The sequence below is a fragment of the Monodelphis domestica genome, chromosome 2 (assembly GCF_027887165.1).
Source record: "Monodelphis domestica isolate mMonDom1 chromosome 2, mMonDom1.pri, whole genome shotgun sequence".
Classification (NCBI taxonomy): Eukaryota; Metazoa; Chordata; class Mammalia; order Didelphimorphia; family Didelphidae; genus Monodelphis; species Monodelphis domestica.
This window is the reverse complement of record NC_077228.1, coordinates 492944937-492972713: the sequence shown is the minus strand read 5'-3', so window position 1 is coordinate 492972713 and position 27777 is coordinate 492944937. Positions and strand designations below refer to the sequence as shown.

The 27777-nt window shown below is 40.1% G+C and overlaps 1 protein-coding gene across 16 annotated transcripts in view; it reads right to left on the bottom strand.

Annotated features, from left to right (window-relative positions):
- LOC100617812 (myomegalin) overlaps nucleotides 1-27777 on the bottom strand; it is a 312633-nt gene that overhangs the window by 133669 nt on the left and 151187 nt on the right. For all 16 annotated transcript variants that reach the window (XM_056819272.1, XM_007485320.3, XM_056819284.1 and 13 more), the window contains 3 exons: nucleotides 7313-7389; nucleotides 2614-2737; nucleotides 1356-1531 (listed from right to left, as the gene is read on the bottom strand). In XM_056819272.1, the coding sequence (XP_056675250.1) occupies nucleotides 1356-1531; nucleotides 2614-2737; nucleotides 7313-7389 (377 nt within the window). The remainder of the gene's footprint in view (nucleotides 1-1355; nucleotides 1532-2613; nucleotides 2738-7312; nucleotides 7390-27777) is intronic.

Here is a 27777-nt window from a genome sequence, read left to right as displayed (position 1 = left end):
AATGTCTCTTGAATATGGTGCCTTTAATATATATTTGTATTGTCTATTCTTCCCCTGCTCTGACTCAGGAAATCTTTCGTTAACCACTGAATGACTGATGAGGGTCTCACTTTGTTCCACTATCTAACCTAAATTACCAGGGGACTCTCCTGAGTCAGTCCCAGCCCAGAACAAAGTACCATGGGAGACTGGTCAGTCAGTCATAAAACATTTATTAAGTGCCTACTATATGCAAAGGTATAAAAAGAGGCAAAAGACAGTCCTTACACTTAAGTAGTGGAATTATTCCACTCTAATTACACAATCTAATAGGGGAAACAACAAATATGTACAAAGCAAGCTATATAAGGGATAAACAGGGAATAATTAAGAGGGAAAACTTTAGAACTAAGCAGCTAGGAAAGGCTTCCTGAAGAAGATGAGATTTTAGTTGGGACTTTAAGGAAGCCAGGAGGCAGAGTTGAGAAGGAAGGACATTCCAGGCATGGAGGATAGCCAGAGAAAATGACCAGAATGGAGAGAAGGAGCATCTTTTTTATGGAACACTCAGGGGATCATTGTCACTAGATGGAAGAACACAGGTGAGAAAGTAAGGTGTAAGAAGACTGGAAAGGTGGGAGGGGGCTAGGTTATGAAGGGCTTTGAATGCCAAACAGCATTTTATATTGGATCCTAGTGATACAGAACCACTGGAGTTTATTGAGTAGTTGAGGAGAGTGATACAATTAGACCCACACCTTAGGAAAATCATTTTAGTGGCTGAATGGAGGATGGATTGGAGTAGAGCAAGACCTAAGGCAGGCAGACCCATTTTCAGGCTACAATAGTCCAGGCACAAGATGATAAAGGTGGTCGTAGCATCAGAGGAGAGAAGGGGCTGTATTCAAGAGATGTGACAAAGGTGAAACCAAGAGACCTTGGCAACAGCTTGGATACGGTAGATATACTGGACGTATATCCATGGTGTTGCCCTCTACAATAATTGGAAAGGGGTAGGATTTAAGGGGGGAAATATCAAGTTCTTTATTGAGTTTAAGACATCTATTGGGTATCCATTTCTAAATGTCTGAAAGGCAATAGGAGATGAGAGATTTTAAAGTTTGCAACTCGGTACTGTTCTTTGCTGCGAAGAATGGCAATCCATAGGATATTTAAGGTGGTGGTACTATGAGAGAGTTGGGAGACTAGTCCCAGATATCTTGTGGCATAACCTCTGAACCTCCAGGGTACACTGTTTGAAAACTGCTATGATATCCTAAATCCTCCTTTGGATCAACCTCAGTGGAATGAGTTCTGTCATCAATAGGACCATGCAAAGGGAGTAGGTAAGTTAAAGGATGGCCCAAGTCACTTACTTATCTTTCTGAGCCAGGGTGGTGCTGTAGTTATTATCCTGAGCCTTCATTCCTGGGATTTCTTCCCCATCTTTGGTGACCTCCTTCAGTTTCTCAGTTAATTCCAGGTTGCATTCTTTCTCAGCCTCCACCAGCGCTGCCATGCGTTCAGCCTCATTCTTTGCAAGCTTGGTTTCCTGCATAGAGAATAAAAACTGAGATCTCAAGGAGGATCCTTTAAGGCCTTGCATTCATAATAGCCCAATTATTCAAATATTCAAAAATTTGTAATAAGAACAATAATGCTAATAATAATAATAATTAGAGTATTTATTACAGTTTTACAGTAATAATTACAGTTCAATTTAAGAATAATGATTATGGGGGGCAGCTGGGTAGCTCAGTGGATTGAGAGCCAGGCCTAGAGATGGGAGGTCCTGGGTTCAAATCTGGCCTCAGACACTTCCCAGCTGTGTGACCCTGGGCAAGTCACTTGACCCCCATTGCCTGGCCCTTACCGCTCTTCTGCCTTGGAGCCAATTCACAGTATTGACTCCAAGACGGAAGGTAAGGGTTTAAAAAAAAAAGAATAATGATTACAGCTAACTTCATACAGAGCTTACTATCTACCAGGCATGGGCAATTACTATCACATTTGATCTTAACAACAACCCTAAGAGGTAGGTGCTATTATTAGCCCCATCTTACAGGTGAAGAAACTGAAGTAAACAGAGGTTAATTGACTTGCCCAAGGTCACCTAGCTAATGAGTGTATGAGACTGCATTTGAGCCCAGGTATTCCTGATCCCACGTCTGATGCATCAGTTAGCTGCCCCAATCTATGCAGAACTACATACAAGCCTACATGTATATAGAACTTACAAAAACCCAGTGGGGAATGGATATCGAAAACAGAAATATTCCCATTTCACAGTTGGGAATCAGAAGGATTAAGCAATTTGCCCATAGTAACCCAGAACTTGGCAGCAGAGCTAAGACTCAAGTCAAGGTCTTTGGACCCCAGGAGCCATGTTCTTTTTACCATGTCTGAAAACCAAGGACCCTGGGATGAGGACAAGACGAAAGGTCAGGGGTGGGGAGGAGGTGATACGCATATACACATGCAGGTGTGTGTGTGTGTGTGTGTGTGTGTGTGTGTGTGTGTGTGTGTGTGTGTGTGTAAATATCCATGTTTAGGGCTATTTGTCCTATCTGCAGACAGAGGAATACATGAGTGTGTCAGAAGTCTCTTGTCGGGGGCTCTGGAGCTCATGTTCACCTCCTGCAGAAGCTGTATCTTGTTCTCCAGCAGTTCGTACACGTGCTCAGTCTCTTGCTGCCTCTCTTCATAATGGCGCCGGAGCTCAGTTTCATTATGGGTGGTCAGATTCTCTGCTGCTGCCCTGGAATGACATAACATGGGTTGATCAGAATCTCTCCTCACCACTCACTTTTCTGTACTACTTTGCTGACTTTTCCACTATGCCCCCAAGTCAAATATGTATGTTTCTGGTCTTCCCCTTCCCCAGCTTCCTTTTGTGTGTTGTCTCCTCCCCATTAGATTATACGCTCCTTGAGGGCAAGGTCTATATATCTTTTTCCTTGTATTTATATTCTCAGCACTTAGCACAGTGCCCTGCATGTATGTTGGCTGACGGACTGGCTCACTGAGAGGCACTCGTGTCTCATGGAGCTGGTACGTGAAGCCATCAAGTTTGTTTTTGTTATTTTAAGTCACTTTGGCTGGGAAGACAGAGATCCATTTGCCTCATGGATCATGGCTAGGGAAAGGATTTCAAGGTTAAATTTCTTTCCAATTTCCACTCTGATAATCTTTTAAAAAATTCCCTACTGTTTATTAAATCATACAGATTTCATTTATCTCCCCAGAAATTTCACTGTTACAATGGGTTCAAGACGAAACACTGGAAAGGAGGCTTTTAGAAAACATCTGAGAGGCAGATGGGTAAGCACAGTGGATAGAGTACCAGACCCGGATTTGGGAGGACTTGGGTACATATCTGACCTCAGATACTTCCTAGCTGTGTGACCCTGAACAAGTCACTTAACTACAGTTGTCTAGTCCTTACTGCTCTTCTGCCTTAGAACTAATGCTTGATATTGATTCTAAGACAGAAGTTAAGATTTTTTTTTTATCTGAAAGATGGAAGAAAGATCCCCAATTCACAAATTTCTGCCCTTGGAATCTTCTTTCTTATTGCCTTCTAACCCCACCCCACCATCTTGTTACTTGAATTCTTACTGCTTCTGACTGCAGACAATCCAGAGCTGATTGCCCTTCGAAATCTATACAGCCTCCATGCAGAGCTCTATAAAGTTCTCTTTGGGTGGAGTGCAACTATGTTATCCAGCAGAGCTCAGGATTTTGGCACAGCTACCCTTCTCTGTTGTCCACAGGAATGCCCAGAGGCCCTGGAGTGATTAGATCAGGTGCCACTGACTTATTTCTGGATGGCAGACAGCTGCCCTCAAACTTAAGGGGATTCAGGGAAGAGAGAAGGAAAGGAAGAGAGTCAGCATTTTCAGTGCCAGTTGCTGAGTGGTCCTTACTACAATTTGGATTCTTATTCCAAGTTCTAAATGATTCCTTAACTACAATCCACTTCCACCCAAGTCCTCACTTACAAGGCTGTGGGATATTGGCTAGAGATGCTGACTCCATGGAAACTCTGTTTCCATGTTGGTGGGGGCTGTATCCAAGGCAACCAGAGAAGACTCCCTGCTGGCAGCTGACCCTGCTCAAGGCTGCTCCAGCCCCTGCTGAGAGGCTCATTAGGGACCTGGTGCCTCCTCTTGCCCACTAACTACCCTCCACTATAGAGCAGCAGAGATTCATCCTATTCTCAGGGAACTACTTAACAGTCCCTCCTAGACTCCCTTGCCAATCGAGGACCTACTGGAGAGGGAAAAGAAGGAACAAGAATTTACTAATTACCTACTATGTTCAAGTCCAGATACTGTCTCATTTGAACCTCACAAAAACCCTTGGGAGAGAGGTGTTATTATTATAGGTGTAATTATGTTATTATTTTATAGGTCATAACAACAATATTAAACATAGCTAATATTTATATAGCACTCTGTGCTGGGCACTGTGCTAAGTGCTTTACAATTATTATTTCACTTCATCCTCACAATGACCCTGGAAGTAGGTACTATTATTATCCCCATTTTATAGATGAGAAAACTGAGGCAAACAAAGATTATGTAACTTGTCCAAAGTCATATAGCTAGTAAATGTCAGAAGCTAGATTTGAATTTAGTTCTGCCTGATTCTAGGTACAGTGCTCTACCCACTGGGCAACCTAGATGCCTTTTTAGGGGATAGAAGAATTGCTAAAATCCTAGGGTTAAAATCAAAGGAATGCATTAGGACTCTTCAAGAGAAAAACTTGGGAAATAAATTTGCTTCTTTGTGTTTTAACTTCTTGACTTGGTTATCTGGAATCCTTTCAAAATACAGTTAGAGTTAGTTGAGTTTCCATGCTAGCCCCAAACCCCTTATTTTATTTCAATTAATACACATTTTTCCAAAAAGCATTAGTCCACTTTTAATTTTTATTAAAGATATCAGTGCTCAGAAAAGCAAGTTTTGGGTGAGATATTTAAATGATGCAAAAGCCAAAAGATATCAATTAAAATTATTTAAAAAGAAAGGATTCTTTACTGAGGATAAGTGAATTTTTCTTGAATCTTCAGAATCTTGGAGTACCTGAGAATCATAATAAGGATTCCCTCATCTCCACTTTTTATAGCCATGATTTTCCTTCAAATATCAATTCAAATGCCAATTCAATTTGATAAGCATTTCTTAAGTACCTAATCATATGTGCAAGGCTCTGTGATAGGTGCTGATGTGGGGTAGGGGGGAGGAGAGAGGGAAGACACAGAGAGGGAGAGAGAAAGAGGAAAGGAACCCCATCTATGGGTTTACCTTTTACTGGGAAATAATAATGTGCACACATAGAAATAAATTACAAAATATATCTTTAGCAAAAACAAAGGAATTTTAGGAGAAGGTGGAGTCCTGATGATTGAGGGGAAGGGGACATCAGGCAAGTCCTCCCAAGGCAGGGATTCTAAAGGATGGAAGTGAAGAGGGAGAACATTCTGGGCAGGGAAGCAAGAGATTGAATATTTTTTATAGATAGTACATAAGGAGGAATAAGGTAAATTCAATCTAGAAAACAATGTTTGGAACAGATAGTGACAGGATTTAAATACCCCAAAGAGAAATTTTTTCTTGTTTCAAAAAGAAGTTCTGTAACCGCGAAAAATGCGGCTTTTAAGACTATGAATTGCCAAAACTGTAAAGATAAATGTTAGTGTCTTGACTTAAATCAAAAATAAGTGGTCGCCATGGGAAAAATTGCCAAATATGAAAATACCCAAGTCAACTGGGTTTTATGGAGATTTTAATTAATACAAATGAAGGAATTAAGGAAAGGGAGAGAGAGTAAAAGGAAATAGTAGGAAGGGTCTAGGCCTGAGCCTTAAGAGAGACTAGTCAGTCTTTAATCACTCACCACAAGATAGTCCTAAAGCAAAACTCCAGTCCTTCACTGAAATCCTCAACTCCTGAACTGAGTTCAGAGACCCAGCTCCTCCAACTAACTCCAAACTCCAACCAAGTTAAGAGAGCCAGCTCCTCCAAACTAACTCCAAACTTCCAACTAAGTTCAGAGAGAGCCAGCTCCTTTTAAAGAGAAATTTCTCTTATGTCACCTCCCCTAAATTTTCACATCTACCAATCACAGTAGACCTTTTCCCCAGGACTGTCCATTTTTAGTTCACATCTTCTTTTGTTATCACCTTCTCTGGGTAGACTAAAACTTCACACCTCTTTCCTTTTGTAAGTTGCTTGACCTTTTTAGTAATTAATTTAACCTTTATAGGTACTTAGCACCCTTTTGTATTAGATCTAAAAATAGACCTAGCTTAGGGTTTTTTTGTTTCACTATAAGTATGAGTTGGGGACTTTTCATTGTTCAGTAAGGAATTTTACAACTTTATCTTCCTCTAAGGCATTGTCTGAGCAGGGTGGAGTAATTTTAAAGTTCTGAATACATTCCTGACTAAGTACCCCCATTGTTTAAAATGGGGAATAGCTTAACCAAATCTTCTAAGGTACAGTCTGAGCAGTTTTAAGATTCACAGTTCTCAAAAGTAAGGTCTAGAGATCTCTGAGAGTACCCAAGACTCTTTCATGGAGTCCACAAAGTCAAAACTGCTTCCATAACAAAACTAAAGTGTTTTAATTTCTGATAGGGTTGATATTTAAAGCTATAACCCCCATAAAAGCTCTTTGGGGGATGGAGAGGAGGTCCTTAATCACTTTTGGTTCTAGGCCCCTCAAATTTAAGAACCACTGATGTAAAGATAGGAGCCACTGACACTTGGTGAGTGAGGAAGTGTCATGGACTATTATTTTTCATTTTTGTATCATCAGTTCTGCTAGGTAGCCCAGTAGATAGAACACAAGGCACCCCTGAATTCAAATGTGGCCTTTCTAGTTGTGTGACACTGGTCAAGTCACTTAAGTCTGCTGATCTCAGTTTCCTCATCTGTAAAATGATCTGGAGAAAGAAATGGCAAGCCATTGCAGTATCTTTCCCTAGAGATCTCCAAAATGGTGCACAAAGAGTTGGATATGACTCAAAAATGATTAAATAAAACCGCAGAATCTAACATGGTACCTTGACAAAGTAGGCAGGTAACAATTTTTTGTTACTGAACTGGGTTGTATTGGATCATGCCGCCATATTGATACAGCACCCAATAGTAACTGGTGTAATAAGGGTTAGGGGAATAAGTCAGGTGTTCTTTGGGATCTTGTGCTGTTTTTGTTTTTGTTTGTGAACATCTGCAAACCAGTAGCAGTGTATGAAGTCACTGGGGGAATGGGGGGGGGGGGAAGGAAGAACCAGAGCTCAGATATTCATTGAGAGAAAGCTCACCAAGTTTTATCCAGATCCTGCTGCTTTTCCTGGATCTCCCTCTTCAGGCTTTCTACTTCCACCTTCAGTTCGATGTTCTGAAAGGAAAACAGACATTAGCCATCACTCAGTGCTTGGAAATTTCCCTCACAATCTTTATTCTTGGTTGCTACAGCCTGTAATCCAATTTCTAATCCTGGAACCAAGCTCTCTACAGACTCTACTCTTGCATAGGGCCTCCTGGATCCTCAAAATCCTGACCCTGCACTGGACAGGTAAATGGATCAAGGCCTTGGACATCTCCTCAATCCTTTATCCATGATCCAAGTTTTTCTTTAATTCACCAAGATTACAAATAACTTCATGCTATTAAGGAAGAAAGAGACCTGTTGGTTACCATCATCACTAATATTGTTATTATTGTAGACTATATGTTCTCTTGATCTACATAATAAATGAGCTCCCAAAAAGTTGGCAGCATGGAGAGCTGGAATCATATAGATGACTTTCAAACTCCCAGCTTTGTTGCATATTATGTATTTAATATATTTATGGCCTCAGTTTCCTCATCTTTGTAACTGTATTTGGGTTTTTGTTGTGTTTTTTTTTTTGTGTGTGTGTGTTTTTGGCAAAGATACTGGAGTGGATTGCCATTTCCTTCTCTAGCTCATTTTATGTCAATTTACAAGTAAGGAAATTGAGGCAGACAGTGGTTAAGTAACTTGCCTAGGGTCACCTAGCTAGTAAGTACTATCTGAGATCATATTTGAATTCAGGTCTTCCTAAATCTAGGTCCACACATCTAGATAATCTACTAAGACACCGAAGTGTTACTGTAACGAGGACATGAGATAAAATAGATGACGATGCCTTGTGAGCAGACAAATGTACAAATGTAAAGCATTACCCTGTATAACCTTGTCTAGAACAATGTTATTCCATAATCGCTTTGATGATACATTAAAGATTGTCATGGTAGCACTGAATGGGATTGCAACAACCTATGAATTAGTGACTCGCCATAAAGAATGATTAAATAGATTTTGATCCAATAATCTTTTTGGTAAATGAGATTTGTGATTTTCCTGGGACAGGACACTTCTGAAGCCAAGTTCAGACATAGACGTGTGCTCTTCAATTTAGAGTCTCAGAGAGTTACTTGTGGGCACTGAATGGTTAAACAACTTTCCCAGGATACTACAGCCAATATGGATTGCTAGCCTGATAACTTTTCAAACCCCCAATATCCCACACTAGCCAGCATCTCCTTTATCTGTTGTCTTCCCCATTAGAACTTAAGCTCAGTAAGGACCAATTAATGTCCCATTTTGTATTTGCATCTTCAGGGCTTCATTTGTTCATTCATTTACTCAATGTCAAACTCTAAGTTCACAAAACCCTGAAGGAAAGACACCAGATTCTTGATATTTATAACATTTTTCTCATGAGACTAACTGCCCCCCCCACTCCATTTTTTTTAAACCTCACTTTCTGTCTTAGACAGAAAATTCTAAGACAAAAGGGTAAAGGCTAGGCAAATAGGGTTAAGTGACTTGTCTAGGGTCACCCTGCTAGGAAGTTTCTGAGGCCAAATTGAACCCAGGTCCTCCTGACTCCAGGCCTGGTGCTCTATCCACCGTGCAACCTATCTGCGCCCTAATCCCACCCCCCTTTTAAATCTACTTTTTATCTAAAGTAATCTTTTAAATGAACTCAATGATATTTAACAGGATATTGTTATTCTGTGGAATGTCTGCAAAGAGAATTATATTTTCAGAGCACTAAGAAATCCTGCTACTTAAAGCAATCCTAGAGCAAAGCCTTCTGGAAAGCAAATAATCACCCCCTAATTTGCCATCTGTATAAATCTGGATTCCCATACACTCCATTAGCTCAAATATAATAAGCACCATTTCCCTCCAAATCTGGATTGTATTAACTTGACTATGGCCCATAATCAGCATGGCTTTTGAGTACAGACCTATTTTCTCTTCAAAGAAAGCTTATTTTCAAGATGTGACCTACATTTAGGAGTGGCCTATATTCAGACCAGAAATTCGGTCATGGTTTACTTAATCAAACGAGATATCTGTAAAGCACTTAGCATGCTGCCTGGCACTTAGTAGGTGCAATGAAAAATTAGCTATTATTGTTGTTGTTGATAATAGTAATAATAATAATGAATCATCATAACATGAAGTGCACCTGGGGCCAGATCTGGGCTAGCTATTATGCCTTTGAGCAATCACAAAAGGGAGAAAAGAAAAACTTGCTCTATTGCTGGGTTTAAGGCAAACTTTTGGTTGAAGTCAGAAGACCACTGTTCCTTTTTGAGATCTATTAACTGCCTTTCTCTTCCTCTGACAAATGTGACAGCTCCAAAGAAAACAGATTTCCATTGGACCAATAAATACAATCATCCCCAAATCCAACTATTTCAGCCATATCTTCTAAAAAACAAAGATTATCCTCTCCTTTTCCCAAGGTACATTCTTCTACCAGCATCATATTGTCCTTTCTATAAATAGAAGCAGACAGTTGGATCCATCCATTAAAAATTAAACATGACCATTTAATGATATGGTATTTCAAATGATGCTTTATTCAAAGGGGAATCAGAGTATTCAAGGTAACCTTGGTCATACTGTTAGGGGGAGATTGTGGATACATGTTCACATATGTGAACCTCCATTCAAACAGTAGCAAAACCAAGGTATACTGTGGCAAGATCTATTGACAACAGACTGACTCGATTTAAGAAATTGTCAAAAGAGTGACAGCGAGGTGGTTTAGTGGAATGAGAGAGGTCTAGAGATGGGAGGTCCTGGGTTCAAATTTGACTTCAGAAACTTCCTTGCTGAGTGACTCTGGGCAAGCTACTTAAGCCCCATTGCCTAGCCCTTTCTGTTCTTCTGCCTTGGAAGTAATGCACAGTTTTAACTCTAAGATGGAAGATAAAGGTTTAAAAAAAAGAAAATGTTAAAAGAAGATGTGTATGTGAGTGTTAATGAATGTGACTATACACGTGTGCAAGGACATCTCTGGGTATCTACATATAAACTGGTATGTGTACAAAGTGGAGGAGGCAAGTTGGAAAGTCGGCATTGACCTGGGAGATTCTTCTCAAAGAGAATGAAGTAATTCTTCCTCCCCCAAATCATGAGACATAAGAGGAATGTGAATCAGCAGACACGAGAGAGCACAGCAGAGGAGCCACGAATGCCACAGATTAGACATGATACCCACAGGCTGGGAAAAGCCTTCATAATACAACACTTAGCAACATTACCTACAGAGACTTGGGAGGAAAGACATTTTTTAAAAAGGCATTTTGAGGACAGCAGCATAGATTAGTGGAAAGAATCAGAGACTTTTCAAGCAGAGGACCATTTATGATGCTCATTACCAGGGTGACCTTGGCAAAGTCACCCTTTCCAAGACCAATTTCCTCATCTATAAAATGAAGGAGCTGGAGGGATCAATTTTTAGCCCAGGTCTATGAGCCTATGATAAGGAGGAAAAGATCCAGGCCACCTATGCTTTGCCACTGTACCCTCTCAAAGGTGGTTTCTCCCTTTCAACATCCCCCAATCCCACTCTACTTTCAGTTCCCTATTATATTACGTAGTACCTCATTGAATATAATCTTTGGGGAAGTTAGGTGGCTCAGAGTATAGAGAGTTAGATCTAGAGATGGAAGTTCCTGGATTCAAATCTGACCTCTGAAACTTCCTAGTTGTGTGACCCTGGGCAAGTCATTTAACCCTTATTTTCTAGTCCTTACCTCTCTTCTATATTGGAACCAATACTTAGTATTGATTCAAAGATGGAAAGTAAGGGTTAAACTATATCTAGTCTTTTATGATTTTCCTTGCCCCATTAGGAAGCTTCTTGAGAACAGGATCTGTCTTTCTTTTTGTTTCTGTTTGTTTCCCCAGCAGGTAACATAGTGCTTGGGTTTTCGTATGTGTGGCTACTTGTACTATTTTCACACGAATGGTACTACCAAATCTGGGACTCTTGGCATTCAGTATAGCTAGGGAATGGTCATATGGCAAAGAGGAGACTTGGCCTCCATTCTCCCTTTTACCCATGAAATTTCAAGAGAACTATAAGAAGGCCACCAACATGACTTCCCTTCAGAGATTTACAAGAGGATATGGTCAAGGGTAGCCCAAGATGTGTGGACCTGGATGCCTTGCAATCTGTAGCTCTGGAGGCAGTGCCCTCATCACTGGGATCAGAGGTCCATCCAAGTCCTGAACTGCTCCATGCAAAGTCCACTAAGGAAGTTATCAGCATCTATTGTAGAATCATGGCATCTTTCAGTTGGAAGTCCTCCTAGATGTCCTCTACTCCAACCCCTTTCCGAAGCATCAATGCTTCCTCCAGAATCTTTGACAAATGCCCAAGTTAGCCCATTCTATTTTAGGGCAGTTCTAATAGTTAGGAAGCTTCTCCTTACACTGAGCCAAAATCTGAATCCTTATGATATCTATTCACTGGTCTTGAGAACCATTCTGAATAAGTCTAGTCTTTCTGCCATATAAGAGGCCTTAAAACATTTGAAATAGTCCTTTAGGTGAGAAGACTGACATTTAAAGAAAAGAAAGAACTGGACCTTCCTAATGCTGTCCAAAGGCCAGTCCTCAGTCCCCTCATGTGGAAGAGACTTGACTTTAAACAGAAAAATACAAAAGGCACCGAGTCTTATATTTTGACCACTCTCACCTGATTAAAACCCTCAACAAGGCAGGGGAGAAATAAAAATTATTGAGTGACTTGACTAAGGAATCCCAAGATTAGACCTCTCTGACTGTGGTTCTCGAACTCAGGAACCAGCTTCTAGTTCAACATTTCAGTCCCATCAACAACATCTGCCTGTCTACACATGGTTAAATTTGTCCTGGTGGGTGAATTCTAGAAAATGTGCTGAGCTAGCACATAAACCAGCCATAGCCTGAGTAGGGAGAACTGAAATTCCCAGCCTCAATTATGCATTAAAAAAATATTTACATGTCACAGGGTGGAAAGAATTCCTGCCTTTAAATGACCATAAGAGGACTGGAAGTAGAGGTGGAGGGAGGGAGGTTTAGTCTTCCCCTTCTCTACTGTCCACCCCACTCCCTTCTCCCACTTACAACAACCAACCCAAGGACTCCTCTTGGTTATAACAGAACATTTGAAAAAAAATACAGCAGTCAAGGGGTGGGGGTGGGGGAGAAAAGGGAAAAGAAAGAGGAGTATTCACTTTTTATGGTCTTTATAATGTCTTTATAGACCAGAGAGACCACAGAACCAAGAACAGGAATTTTTGAATGCTAGACAAGGGTTAAACATTCCACCACTGCCTTTCCTTCAAACACATTTACAATTGCATCCTATGTGTTTTCATGAGAATATTTGGGCATTTTCTGAAATGTATTAAAAATATATTCAGCAGTACAACTAAGTGGTTCAGTGGATAGACTTCCTGGCTGTATAACCCTGGACAAGTCACTTCATTCTGATTGCCTAACCCTTATCACTTTTCTGTCTTAGAACTGATACTAAGGGCCAGCCAGGTAACTCAGTGATAAGAGGTCTGGAGATGGAAGGACCTGCGCTCAAATTTAGCAGGCAGTCATGCTGTGGGCAGATTTGGGGAAAGAGCTGATGTTTCCGTGGAGCTTTCCTCAGCCTGGGTCCCCTAAATCTGACATGTCTGTTGAGATCATGACTTTCCTCCATATCCTCCTTCTCTGCTTTCAGTCCGCCATTTTTTTTCCTCAAAAGTGCACTGATTGGGGGCCACTAGGTGCTTAGGTGATTGAGAGCCAGGAATAGAGATGGGAGGTCCGGGGTTCAAATGTGGACTCAGACACTTCCTAGCTGTGTGACCCTGGACAAGTCCCTTAACCCCATTGCTTAGCCTTTACCGCTCTTCTGCTTTGGAATCTATACTTAGTATTGATTCTTTTTTTTTTTAAACCCTTACCTTCCATCTTGGAGTCAATACTGTGTATTGGCTCCAAGGCAGAAGAGTGGTAAGGGCTAGGCAATGGGGGTCAAGTGACTTGCCCAGGGTCACACAGCTAGGAAGTGGCTGAGGCTGGATTTGAACCTAGGACCTCCCGTCTCTAGGCCTGGTTCTCAATCCACTGAGCTACCCAGCTGCCCCCCTTAGTATTGATTCTAAGACAAAAGATCAAGGTTTTTTAAAAATGGACTGATATGAAGACAGAAGGTAAGGGTTAAAAACCCCCACAACATTCAACGCACAGCCTGCAGCAGATTGACAGCACAAAATAAATACATCTGAACCAAAGAGTATAAGATTTTCAGATGTTAAAACTTTGCACATTTATAAAAAGTAATAGTAGTGTAGTAGAGGCTGCATCGTTTTAGGAGCCATGCCAGGGAATGTCCTGGGAACTTCAGAGGCATGGATCCTTGGCTACCTCTTACAGAAGCATTTCCACACATGCTCAGTGGGTACCTTAAAAAGTCTCTCTTCCTTTGTGCCATAACAATTCACACTCTAAGTGGCTGTCGACCTTGTCTTCCTCTCATCCCAGCTCTGGCCACAGGGTTAATGAGTCCCCTGTACGATTATCAGACTAGCCTTCCCTCTACAAAACAAGCCATGAAACTTGGAAGTCTTCTCCCTACAGGGGTTCAAAGTCATTTCAGCCCCATCACATGGACATGCAAGTGTACATCCGTCTGCATTCAGTGTCAAGTTCTTTAGCCTCTTCCTGCATAAAGTCACTCCATTATTGTTCAGGAGCACATTCGTACTCCATCTGCATGCATTCACATGGAGATCGCCCCCAGTTTAACTGGCTTAAGCAGATCCCAAATTGGCTGTCACAAAGGCTTGTCAGTTCTCTGTCATGCCTTCCATGTGTTCAGGCAAGCAAGGCATGCGTGTGCATGTGTATGTGTGCGTGTACATGTGCGTGTATGTGTGTGTGAAGAACATTCTTTTCTATAGACTAGAAAAGAAGCATCTTTCTGTCATCCGAGGAATAGCTTTAGTGACTGAAGTGAAACTGAATGAGAAGAAATCTGGGAGGACGATGCCCAAACTCTTTATCTCAGCAGATGACCAACAGTGCTATTTATTACAGTCTAGGGCAGAGGTGTTCAAGGACCTGCTTGAACCAGATTAAAATGTAATTAGGAGGGGTAGTTCGGTAGCTCAGTGGATAGAGAGCCAGTCCTGGAGATGGGAGGTCCTGGGTTTAAATCTGACCTCAGGCATGTCCTAGTTGTGTGACCCTGGGCAAGTCACTTAACCCCAATTGTCTTTTTAAGAGAATGGTCTCTTTTGCTTTGGCCAAATCATCAATTCTTCTATTTTTTTGAAAACTTTACCTTCTGTTTTAGAATCATATTAGTTCCAAGGTAGATGAGTGGCCAGGGCTAGGGAATGGGGGTTCAGTGGCTTGCCCAGGGTCACAAAACTAGAAAGTTACTTGGGTCAAATATGAAGTCAGGTCCTCTTGATGCTTGGCCTGATGCTCTATCCATTGTGCTATCTAGCTGCCCCTTCACATAGTGCTTTAAGATCACCATTTTACTCCAGAAACTTCAGCAAAGACTGTCTCCAAAATAAAACACAAATGAATCTGTTTGACGTTTAGAGCCCTTCACATCCCAGCTCCAGACTATCTTTCCAGACTGATGGCTCTTCCCAGTTCCTTGTCCATTCTGCATTTCACCCAAACTGGGACCACTTGCTATTTCCCAGATACAATATTCCATCTCCTGCCTCTGCCTAGGAAATGTTGCCCTTGCTTAGTTTCACTCTTCAGTCACTTTTGCTTCTTGAAATTGGTAATTCCTAGTGGAATTGTGTGTTGGCTATGGGAAGTGTGGGTGGACGGGAGGGAGGGAAAGAATATTGATTCTTATCATGATTCTTATAATGTTCTAAATTGACAAAATAAAATTAAATTTAAAAAATATACGTATAAAGCACCCTAAAAAAAAAAAAAGAAATTGGTAGTTCCCTTCCAAAACTCAGCTCAAATGCCACTTTCTTCCTTTTCTGATTCTGCCAGTACAAATCCACAGGGGAGATAATATTTATACAGCCCCTATTCTGTACTAGACACTTAAAATTATCTTGTTCGATCTTCTCATTAACCCTAGGAATAAGTGCTGTTAGGATCCCCATTTTACAGCTAAGGAAATTGAGATAAATGAGGGTTACCTGACTTGTTCAAGGTCACACAGCTAGTAAGTAAGAGTCTGAGGCTATCCTTGAAGTTGGATCTTTTGACAGCAGTCCCATAAGGTCTAGTCACTGAACTCACTAGCCCAATTATGATGTCCAAAACTAAGATGGATTTTCCTCTCCCTGAAGGGGTTCACACAGAGGCTGTACCATCAGTTGTCAATGTTGTTGTAAAATAGGACACGAATAGGACACAGTTTTGGATTAGGTAACTAGCATACAAGGCTTCTTGCAAAGGATGAGGGGAAGCCTTGCTGCATGGGACATGTTCCAAACCATCTGCTCTCTTGCTATATTGTCTACCCATCTATGCCAACTCACAACCTGAACCCCAGGACTTGTTCCCCGTCTCTTATTTCCAATGAGATGTTAGATAAATGATTTGTATGTAAAATTACATTGAACATCACTTCCTATAAAGAAATAATTCATGCTTGGAAATAGCTCACACAATATTCAATAAACTGGAGATACCAAACATATAACTCATAGATGGGCCACAGCCACACTCCCTAGGGCTACAGAACCAGACTAAAATGTAATTGGGAAATATTTAACAAAATAAATAAAACAAGATAACATCACATTTTAAACTTAAGTCAATATAGCCAGCTAGGATCTTTGTGTTCATTTCGATTAGAAAGCTCCATTTCTGTTTGCATTTGACACCATAAGAGATCAAAAGAAAAGAAATACCTCTAACATTTAAAAATTTTTCATCTTTGAAAATTATTACAAAGAGTGTCTCAGAAGCATTTACTCTAAATCATGCTGTTGCAGAATTTTATGTATGTACCAACCACCTTTGAGTGATACATTTTGTGGTTCTTTAGTCATTTCTAATCATGTCTAATTCTTTGTGTCTCCTTTTGGGGTTTTCCTGGCAGAGATACCAGAGTGATTAGCCATTTCCTTCTCCAGCTCATTTGACAGATGAGGAAACTGAGGCAAGTGGGGTTAAGTGAATTGCCCAGGGTCACACAACTAGTACATGTCAGAGGCTAGATTTGACCTCAGGAAGATACATCGTTCTGACTCCAGATCTAGCACACTATCCATTGAGTCACTTAGCTTCCCTAAGTGACAAATAATCAATGTCAAAAATGTATTTATGAGGGGCAGTTGGGTAGCTCAGTGGATTGAAAACCAGGCCTAGAGACAGAAGGTCCTAGGTTCAAATCTGACCTCAGACACTTCCCAGCTGTGTGACCCTGGGCAAGTCACTTAACCCCATTGCCTAAGTCTTATCACTCTTCTGCATTAGAACCAATGTATAATTTCGATTCTAAGATGGAAGGTAAGGATTTAATGAAAAATGTATTGATGATTTTATATACTGCCTGTTCTAGTCTAATAAAGTAATTATAGTATGTGTCATTTTCTTTTCCATTCTTCTCCTTGTCTTCAATTTTATTATTTATATTTTTATTTACTTTATATATTTCATTGTTACTTTCATTGTTTGTATGTGAAACCATCATTCTAACAGTTTTTTATCATTTTGGTCCTGATTTGTGATTTCATTGGTACAATGAAATCCCATTGAAAAGTCCCTCTGTCCATACAATCTTCCTGCAAAGCGCTGCCTTAGAAATTTAGTTATTTGAGATGGTTGGAAGCAAACTTGCCCAATTTTCCACAGCTACTTTGCTTCACAGTTGAGGCTGGAACCGAGATCTTCCTTATTTTCCACTACCTTTCACTCTTGCTTTATTTGCGTAAAAGTGAATCATTTTGTCAATGTTTTCATTTCATTGAGCAATTTTCTCCAATTCCTTTCTTTTTATATTCATGACAGTTTTATTAAATTTGTTATCCAAATAATTTCCTTATTTTATAAATCCAATTTTCTTCCTACAAACTCAAAGTCCTCATTATGCTCTAAAGTTAAAAAGAGAGCAGCAATAAAGCTTCATTTTTTATATTTTAATCTTAAAATATAAATGAAAATGTTAAAAACAAGGTATAAATTAAAATATTAAATATTAAGACTTTGCCTTTGAAATATGATTTCTTTTCAAAGCCAGCATGACATTTAAAAACAATAAACTTCATGGAAGTGATGAAGCTTAATCTGGACTTTGAAGGACGATGAGAATTTTGGTGAGGACAGAGGAGAGAGAACATTGTAAGTAAGGAATTATTATTTTTTTTAATCTATATAACCAATAAAATCTGACCTCAGACATTCACTAACTATATGACACTGGGCAAGTCATTTAATTGTTTGCCTCAGTTTTCTCATCTGTCAAATGAGTTACGGAAGGATACGGCAAACCACTCTTTGCTAAGAAAACTCCAAATGGAGTCACAAAGAGTAGGATACAACTGAGGTGACTGAACAACAATATAACCAAAGTATTCCTTTTCAATCCACTGGCCTACTTATTTCAAATAATATTCGATGCAATGAAGTTTCAGAACAACACTATACCAAACAGTATGTAATGCTGGAAAGTTCACTGACTTGAAATCAGATGGGGGTTCGGGTCCTAATGCTACCACTTACTAGCTATGTAACTATACACAAATCGCTTTATCTCTGTATGTCTCTGTTTCCTCAGCTATAAAATGCTACCCATGACCTATGGCTTCTGAGAGGAAAACACGTAGAAAGTCGTTAAACATAATATAAATCATCAAAAATTATTGTAGCAGTTGCTTAATAAAGATTTGTTGAATTAAAGAGTTGAATTTGTAGGGTTTCATTTTTAAAAATTTTATTGTGTCTTGTGTTGTTTTATCATTGCCATTTCCAGATATAGCTCTTTCCTGTCTCCCTCCGCAACCAATGAGCCTTCCCTTGTAACAGAGAAGTAAATGGAATTATTTAATATCCTCTTTGAATTTCTTATGATGCTCTTTGACTTACAGAGCAAAAACTGCACAGCCTGCTACTCCAATTGAGTTACTATTTAAGGTTCCCAGGAAATTTTCTGAATCCTTGGTGCTCCTTTGAAAGAAGGTATAGAAATAGAGATCTTATGTAACATCGCAGAGGAGCAGAAATAATAATAGCAACAATAGCAGCTGATAGCACTTACTAAGCACTAGGCACTGTGCTAAGTGCTTTATAATTATTATCTCATTTGATTCCCACAATAAAATAACCATGGATTATCCTTGGTCCTCCTCTCTCTCTCTCTCTCTCTCTCTCTCTCTCTCTCTCTCTCTCTTTCTCTCAATCAACAAGCAATTATTAAGCACCTACTATGGGCCATGTGTTGTACTTCAAATCCAGACTTCAGAACTACATTTCCAATTGCCCGATAGACATGTCTACCTCAAATGTCCCATTAGAACCTCAAATTTCACGTCTAAAACTGTATTCATTCTCTTCACCTTGCCCTGCCCCCACACAAAAAAAAATAGTTCTTGGATTGCTGGTGTCCATTAATGATGCCATCATTCTCCCAGTCACTCCAACTTAAAAGGCCAAATTCAGCTCTGAGTTCTTTCATTAATTTTACCCAACCCTTGAAATAGCTCTTGCCTCCTTCCCTCCATCCCTTCTCTTATTCCCACTGACACTACTGTAGCTTAATTCTCCATTGTAATTCACTGGTACTAAAGCAGTAGCTCTAACTGGTCTCTCCATCTCCTCTCTTGGACTTCTAATCCATCCTGAAAATTGACTCCAGAATAATCTTCCTAATGGACAACTTGGAGCATGTGGTTCCCCTGCCCCCAAAGCTCTAGTAGCTCCTCTTTCTTGGGACCCCAGTCAGGGTTTTGGGACTGGCAGGATTCCATAGGGGTAAGCACTGGGTTGTTTCAAGCCAAAGACTTTCTTGGGGCCACCAGAGGGAAGCAGTGACTTGGGAAAGGGTTCCTGGGAAAGGAGCCCATTGCTCGCAGCTGTGACAGGATGGATACACAGCAAGGGTAGCAGAAGCTCTAGCCACATACCAGAGTCGAGCTAATAAGGGGAGCAAAAGGGCTGAAAAAAGGAGTAGCTAATAATAACTCACATTTCTATAATGCTTTCAGATTTACAAAATACTTTCCTTCCAGTAACCCAGGGAGGTGGCAAAACAAGAATTATTGTCCAAACTGATGATAAAACAGACTCAGAAATTAAATTATTTGTTCCTAGGCAAGTGTTAACAATTGGGATTTGAGTTTAGATTATAGGATCATAGATTTTATTTTATGTTTAAATTCTGAACTTAAACCTCAAGAGAGCATCTCTATAGACAGAGAACAGAACCAGAAAAGAGGACTCAATCTAAAACTATGAATAGCAATTCTATACTACTTTTTAAAATATATAATCAATTCCATATATTACTTTCAAAACTCTCCGCTTGTCTAGAGTTCCTTCTGAATTTCCTTCTTTTCTCTTCTGTACCCTTTAAGAAATGTTTCAGGGGCCTTCTTTTTTAAAACAAACCTCTCTATTGTTAACTTGTCTTCCCACCCTACCCCACTCCAAAATGGAAAGCAAAAAAATCCTTGTAACAAATTAACATATTCAAGAGAACTGAATCTACTCTCAGAGACTAAAAATGTATATCTTTCTACATCTGGAGTCCATCACCTCTCTGTCTGGAAGTAACAAACACATGCTTCATTATAGCTAGTCTGGAGACAGAATTGATCACTATACTCAAGATCAGAATTTTTTTTTTTCTTAAACCCTTACCCTCCATCTTGGAGCCAATACTGTGTATTGGCTCCAAGGCAGAAGAGTGGTAAGGGCTAGGCAATGGGGGTTAAGTGACTTGCCCAGGGTCACACTGATAGGAAGTGTCTGAGGCCAAATTTGAACCCAGGATCTCCCATCTCTGGGTCTGACTCTCAATTCACTGAGCCACCCACCTGCCCCCTCAAGACCAGAATTCTTAAATATTTCAAAGTTGTTTTTTAGAATTGGGTAAATAGTAAAATTGGGTAATATAAATCTTGAAATTTCTCAGACTTGTGAATGTTAAAAATTTTCCCCAATGGGGAATTCTCAATTGGAACAATTCCCTACTGGAAACATTCCCCATTCTGATGTGAGAACTTGCCAGGATCAGAAAAGGGAGGACCTCTACTCCAACCGTACTTAAGACTGCTTTAGGGGAGAAAACTCCTTGCTAAACAATGAAAGTACTTGGACCCATGCTTATAATAAGGCAAGGAGTTCTTTGAGCCATGCCTGATTTTAGAATTGATACAATGGGATGCTAGGTACCTATAAAGGTCGGACAGTTTTTCTCTTGATGGGATTAGTCTACTCAGCTGTGTTTTCTCTGGTTCAGACTTATTGAGGGGATTAGTCGACTTAACTTGAATTCAGATGGGCTGTCTTTTAGAAAACATCTACGGTGATTGGTAGATGGGATGGAAGAACTTAAGGGAGGTGACATAGGAAAAAAAAACCCTATATAAGAAAAGGAATCTCTTGAGCAAGAGATCCTGAGAGTCTTGGAGATAGATCCTTGGATCCTTGGAGATAGATCCTTTTGGAGGAGGCCCTTTGAAGATCTCTTGAGATCTTGGGAGGCTGACTCTGGCTGGAACTCCCTCTGGGGAGACTCTGTTCCCCAGACATCCTTGCTTTAGACAGACCTTGTGGTGAGTGATAAAAGACTGACTGACTGATTTCTCTCTCTTAAGACTCAGGTCTAGGCCATGTTGGCTTAAGGCCCTTCATACTTATACTTTTCTCTCTCTCTCTCTCTTTCTTTGATTACTCATTGTATTATTAATTAAATTCTCTATAAAACCCAGTTGACTTGGGCATATTCATAATTTGGGAATATATTCCCTGGTGACCACCTTATATTTGATTTAAAAACCAAGACACTGTAGTGAAACATATTTTCTGCGGTCAAATTTACTCACCCTCTCTTATATCTATCACAATTTATATCTTCCACTATTTTAACTCACTACAGTTTACAACATCAACTATTTTAATTATTACAGTTTAAGCCATATACTCTTTTAACTATTACAGTAATTGGGTAAATATTTGGGTAAAAATAATTGGGTAAATACCCAAATCCTTGGGTAAATAGTTCTCTTGGTTCTACGCATTCCACATTACCCAAGATTTTCTAAAATTGTCTTCTGTTATGGTCATGTGATAATAATCCATTACATTACCACACAACATTTTGTTTAGTCATTCCCCAATTGATAGGCATCCCCCTCTTTGCTTTTCCTTTTAATCAGGACTATAGATTTGGAACTAAAAGCATTCTTAGAAGTCATTGAATCTATCCACATTGCTTTAAAGATGAAAAAAACTGAGGTACAGAGAGTTTAAGTGATTTGCACAACAATACTTCTCACTAAAGTGTTTAATAGAACTTCTGTTTCATCATGTTCAACCTTGTTCAACTCTTTGTAACCCCATTTGGGGCTTTCTTGGCAAAGATACTGGAGTGCTTTGCCATGTTCTTCTCCAGACCATTTGACAGAGGAGGAAACTGAGGCACACAGGTTAAATGACTTGCCTGGTGTCACATAGCTATTAAGTATCTGAGGCCAGATTTGAACTCATGAAGATGAGTCTTCCTGCTTCCATGTGTCTAGTACTCTATCCACCCCATTACTATATACAAAGTACTTTATTAGAGAAAGACTTCTTTATTCCACTGGCTTCCTTCCAGCTCCCACAGAACTTTGTGTCTCATTCATTGAACGTTGTCCCTAGTAAGCTCCTTGAGGTTATGATGAGTCTTGCATCTTTGAATTATTCAGGCCAACACCCAGTAAGGCTCTAGAACACTCAGCTGAATTGGGTGCATAAATAGATGAATAACTAGATAAAAAGAGGGATGCTGGGATAACCAGTGTACAAATAAGCGGAATCTTTTATCTAAAACTCTTAAAAGACTTTACTGGCACTTACAGTTGAAGATCCCTTCCTAAGAGGTATTTTATCCCACTAAAGATGAAAGGTCATTAAACTGAGGCAAAAAGGAAAAAAAAGGGAAATCACTTGGCACAGGCTAATGGCTTGAGTCATTCGCAGACCTCTAATGGAACCCAGCCTTGCCAGCTCTGCTCTTTCATCTCACGTGTCTAAAAGCTGCTGGGACTTGACTTGTGGTATGGTTAGCCCATCCTGGTTCAGCCAGACCTTGAATTATGAATTGAGTTTTGCCGGCTGTTAAAGGGGCATTTTAATAACTACAAGGCAAATAAATACCTCTTTCTTTCCTTGTTCCACCAGGATGTATGCCAAGCACAAATGAGAACATAGGTGGGAGGGGAGGCTCTGTTCCTTTTAGCAGCTTCCCTCTAATCCACCCCCACCCGACTTCTAGAAGGCTTCCTTCCATCCCTGGTAGTTTGATATGCCTGGCTGGGGTGGAGGAGGGGGGAAGTGAATATTCTTCAAGGTCAAGCAGTATGGAGAATACCATCACCTTCTCCTTCAACAGGCTGAGGAGCTGAAGATTCTGATCTGAAGGAAAGGGCCAGAGGATAAAGCCTGAACCTGGGATTTCGCTGGCATAGGGCACTCCCAGGTGAGGAAACCCCCTCAACCAATACAGCTCAGTACCATCTCTCCATCTCATATAGTTTTAGAGTTGCCTAGATCACTGAAAGGTTTCTCAGGGCCCATGTATTTCTATATAAATAAATGAATGAATGAATGAATGAATATATATATCCCTATGTAGTGTATAGTTAGAAAATCTTGAACCCTCAAAACTACATTACCCAGAATGCTTTTCCCTTTGTGCATGTTTGCATGGTCAAGTTATTGCTTTATGTTCTGTAGCTCCTCCCTCTTCCTTTCTTCTCTCTTGACCAGGCTGGTTTTAGGTAGTTTTTTTTTTTTTAAACCCTTACCTTCCATCTTAGAGTCAATACTGTGTATTGACTCCAAGGCAGAAGAGTGGTAAGGGCTAGGCAATGGGGGTCAAGCGACTTGCTCAGGGTCACACAAGTAGGAAGTGGCTGAGGCCAGATTTGAACCTAGGACCTCCCATCTCTAGGTATGGTTCTCAATCCACTGAGCCACCCAGCTGCCCCCAGGTAGTTTTTTTTTTTACTTTAGTTACTATTAATAAAACTTCATAAAATATAATACTTAGTCTATTGGATATCAATTTTAATCTTTACAGTATTGAAGTCAGACTCACAAGTGCTTTCGGAGCCAGAAAGAGCTGAATTTGTTGGTTCTCTTTCATATTCAAATAGGACCAAAATGACATCATGATGTTAAGGTGGTTAATCAGATCAATATGAGCTTGGAAGGTTCTACCATAGTTCATCAGACACAAATACCCCTTATCGGGGGACAGCTCAGTGAATAGAGAGCCAGGCCTTGAGATGGGAGGTCTTGGGTTCAAATTTGGATCTTCTAGCTGCATGACCCTGAGCAAGTCACTTAATCCCCACTGCCTAGCCCTCACCACTCTTCTGCCTTAGAACCAATATATAGTATTGATTCTAAAATGGAAGGTGAGGGTTTTTACAAAGACCAAATGAACCAACCAACCAACAGAAAGAAATGCTCTGTATGAACATTTGGGATGTAAATATTTCTAAATGTGCATATCTCACATTTCTTTTGAGCTATTGCAATTCTACTTTACTGCTAGAGCACAGTACCTTCTTTGATGGGAGTATGCCATGCTGGGCAGTCCTGTGCCAGTGTTTCTCATGTCTCACAACTGATACCAAAGTTCTTCAGAGAGACCTCAAGAGCTTCCTCGTATTGATTCTTCTGACCTCTGTGTGAGTGTTTGACACATACTGGCTGTGGCATCCATTGACAAGTCTTTTCTCCTCAGTACTTTTAGCCAGAGGTGTCAAACATGAACCTACCAGCCCTCTCAATAGGGTGGAAACAAGGTTAAAATGCCCTTGGGAAATAGTCAATAAAATAAAAATAGGATATGTTGTTCATTTATTTTTTGCTTTTCAGTTGTGTCCAACTTTGTGATCTCATTTGGGGTTTTTCTTGGTAAAGATACTAGCGTAGTTTGCCATTTCCTTCTCCATTCTACAGATGAGGAAACTGAGGCTAAAGGGGTTAAATGATTTGTCCAGGGTCAAAAGGCTAGTAGGTATCTGAGGCCAGATTTGAGCCCAGTATGGCCTATCTTCCCTCAGGGTACCTTACTCCTTCAGCTAAACTAGCTTGCCTGTGTTGTGGTTGACAATTAGTGAGGATCCATAGCTCCTTTTTCATAGTTAATTGCTTCCCTAAATGGAAGCTATGGGAATTTAAATGAAAAATTTTTTCCTCATCTGGGAAATCCCTATACCAGTAAAATCACAGATCCAGCCTTTATTCCCAAGAATTCTAGTGGGAAGGGGTGAAATATGGATGAACCAAATCTCAGGGAAGTCTTTTGAGGAGTGAAGTTGGCTAGGTCATGTGACTTATTAATGTTTATGGGAAGCAACTATCTGAATGAGCTATCCAAATTGTAGTTCTTTGTTTCCATCGCTCACCTTAAATTTAGAGAGACAGAAAGGACCTTCAAAGCAGTCTAATCCAAATTAGTCATTTTGCAAATAAGGAAAATGAAGCCTAGGAAGTGACTTATCCTCTGTCTCTTTAATTGTTCCACTCATTTTCCCATTTCTTTTTATCCTGTCTGTGTCCTTCCCACCATATTTTCCCTGTTTAAACCCTGGTCATTTTCCAACTTAGAACACAGTTGATGACATGTAGACTGTTCTGTTGCCATCACTGACAGTAGCTGAAAGTTCTGAGTGAAGAAGGAATCAGCATCAGAACAATAAGAAGGGGAAAGAAGCCACAATTAAGAATGATTTTTAACCTACTTTTTCTAAATGTTGGCAACTCAATACTACAAAAAATTGCCTCCACCTGGTCCTTTCAGTCTTGGGAGAGGTCTATTTATGTGTAAACAAAGGGCATCATGGGACTTTAAAAGAAACCTGTCACTCTAAGTCAACACTGCAGTCATCAAAGACACCAAAGTCATCCACTGCATCCTGAGCCAGTTATTAGGTATGTATTTTGTGCCACAGTGAGGGCTCATGCCTCTAGTGAATAAGAACACACAGAAAGCAATTTTCTAAACTTGCCAGGAACACACAAAAGCCTTATTCTAATTCTAGCGGGAGTGGCATGGCCTGGAAGAGGCAGCATGAAGGGTTTCAGAACATTTCACACCCCAGTGACCTAACCATTTTCTGACTTTATTACATTTACCTTCAGTTTTTAAATAACTTATTTAGAAATTAATTAAGTACTGTCCTCAGGTCTTATGTTATTTAAGGACTAAAAGAACTTGGAGTGACTGAATTGCTGGCAGGAATGCAAAACAAAGATAGAAATGCAGGACAAAGGATTTGGGGTGAAGGTCAACAATTCATCTGGCTCCACCTGGCCCTTTCAATCTTGATAGAGGTTGATTTATATGGAAACCAAGGGCATTATGGGACTTTAAAAGAAACCTGTCACTCTAAGTCAACATTGAAGTCATCAAAGATACCAAGGTAATCCACTGCATTCTGGGCCAGTTGTCCTGATTTTTGTCTTGTCCACTGGACTTGGATGACTCTGGAAGAGAGTAAGGCTGACTTAAGTCCAATTTGTGGGCATGTCAAAGCATCACCCCATGATGTCTTGGTTCTCTTTCTAAGATGAGAGAAGGAGGCAGCTAGGTGGCTCAGTGGATGGAGAGCCAGGCCTGAAGACAGGAGGTCCTGGGTTCAAATTTGATCTCAGATACTTCCTAGTCATGGGACCCTGGGCAAGTCACATAGACCTCAGTTGCCTAACCCTTACTGTTCTTATACCTTGAAATAGATACTTAATATCTATTCTAAAACAGAAGGTAAGGGGTTAAAAAAAAAGAAAGAAAATGAAGAAAGAACAATAGCAACAAGGATATGAGAAGAGTTGGAAAGAATTTTCTAACCCCTAGTCAGAGAGAAGACTGGGGTCAGGGAGTGTGAGATTAACAAGTTAGAAGGAAGAAGAAACTTTTGGAAAGATCTTAATTTAATTTTTAGCCTGAGGTCTTACACTGTTGTTCTGTTTTATTTTTGTTTTTGATCATGTTTTCAATAGGTTTTGACAGAGAACTTGGGTTGATTGCTAAAGATCAGAGCCCTTCCCCAGCAGAAGAGATACCCCACAGTGGAGTTCCAGCAGAGGGTAGCAGAGGGCAACTCAATAGTAACACTGTGCCAGAGCAGTTGACCTCAAAATAACACAGAAAGCAGGTTTTCCTAATGACACTGGACAACATGGCAGCTTTGCATTGCCAGTAATAAATGACTTTAACCATATGTGCTCTCTTTCTTTATGCCCCTTAAAACATGATCACTGGCTAATTGTGTTTCTTCTGCATGTATCCTGTGATAAATATTTCCTGGTCAAATGTGTTGCCAATTTGTGTCTCCTTCTCCAAGGTTGATACTATAGCTTGTAGGAAAACAAATTGTTATATATATTGGGGGGGGGGGGAATCTTCCTTATCATTTACCTTGCTAGATGTTATTTAATTAAATGGCTTTTACTTTGAACTAATGTGTTCTTTAGTTGTCTGGCAAAAGAAAATCACTAAAGGGAGCTTGTGAATGTTTGGGTGGGTGATGACCCATACCCACAATATACCCTGAATTTGGAATAGCATTCAAAAGGGAGCATGTGAAATGGGATATGGATGGTGGTATGTGTGTATGTGTACAGATCTGAAGGATGGTGTGGGGGAGCTTAAAGGGAACTTGAAAGCTACCAGCCCCTTCATACCAGAGGAAGAGTACAAGGCTCAAGGAGGTTGCCCAAGGTGATACTGGTAGTAAGTATCTAAAGCAGGATCAGCTGGATGGTCTTCTCAATAATACTGAGTTTGAGAATGGAGACTAATTTATGACTTTCATCACACACACACACACACACACACACACACACACAAGCCTAAAACAATGCTGAACACAAGGTATTAGGTAAATATTTTTTTCTTAAAAACTTTTTTTATTTAATTTAGAAGATTTTCCCATGATTACATGATTCATGTTCTTTCTCTCCCCTCCCCCCCCATAGCCAATGTGCACTTCCCCTGGGTTTACATGTGTCATTGATCAAGATCTATTTCCATATTATTGATACTTGCATTAGAGTGATCACTTAGAGTCTGCATCCCCAGTCATATCTCCATTGACCCATGTGATCAAGCAGTTGTTTTTCTTCTGTGTTCCTACTCCCACAGTTCTTTCTCTGGATGTGGATAGCATTTTTTCTTATAAGTCCCTCCAAATTGTCCTGGATCACTGCATTGCTGCTGGTAGAGAAGTCCATTACATTCGATTGTGCTACAGTGTA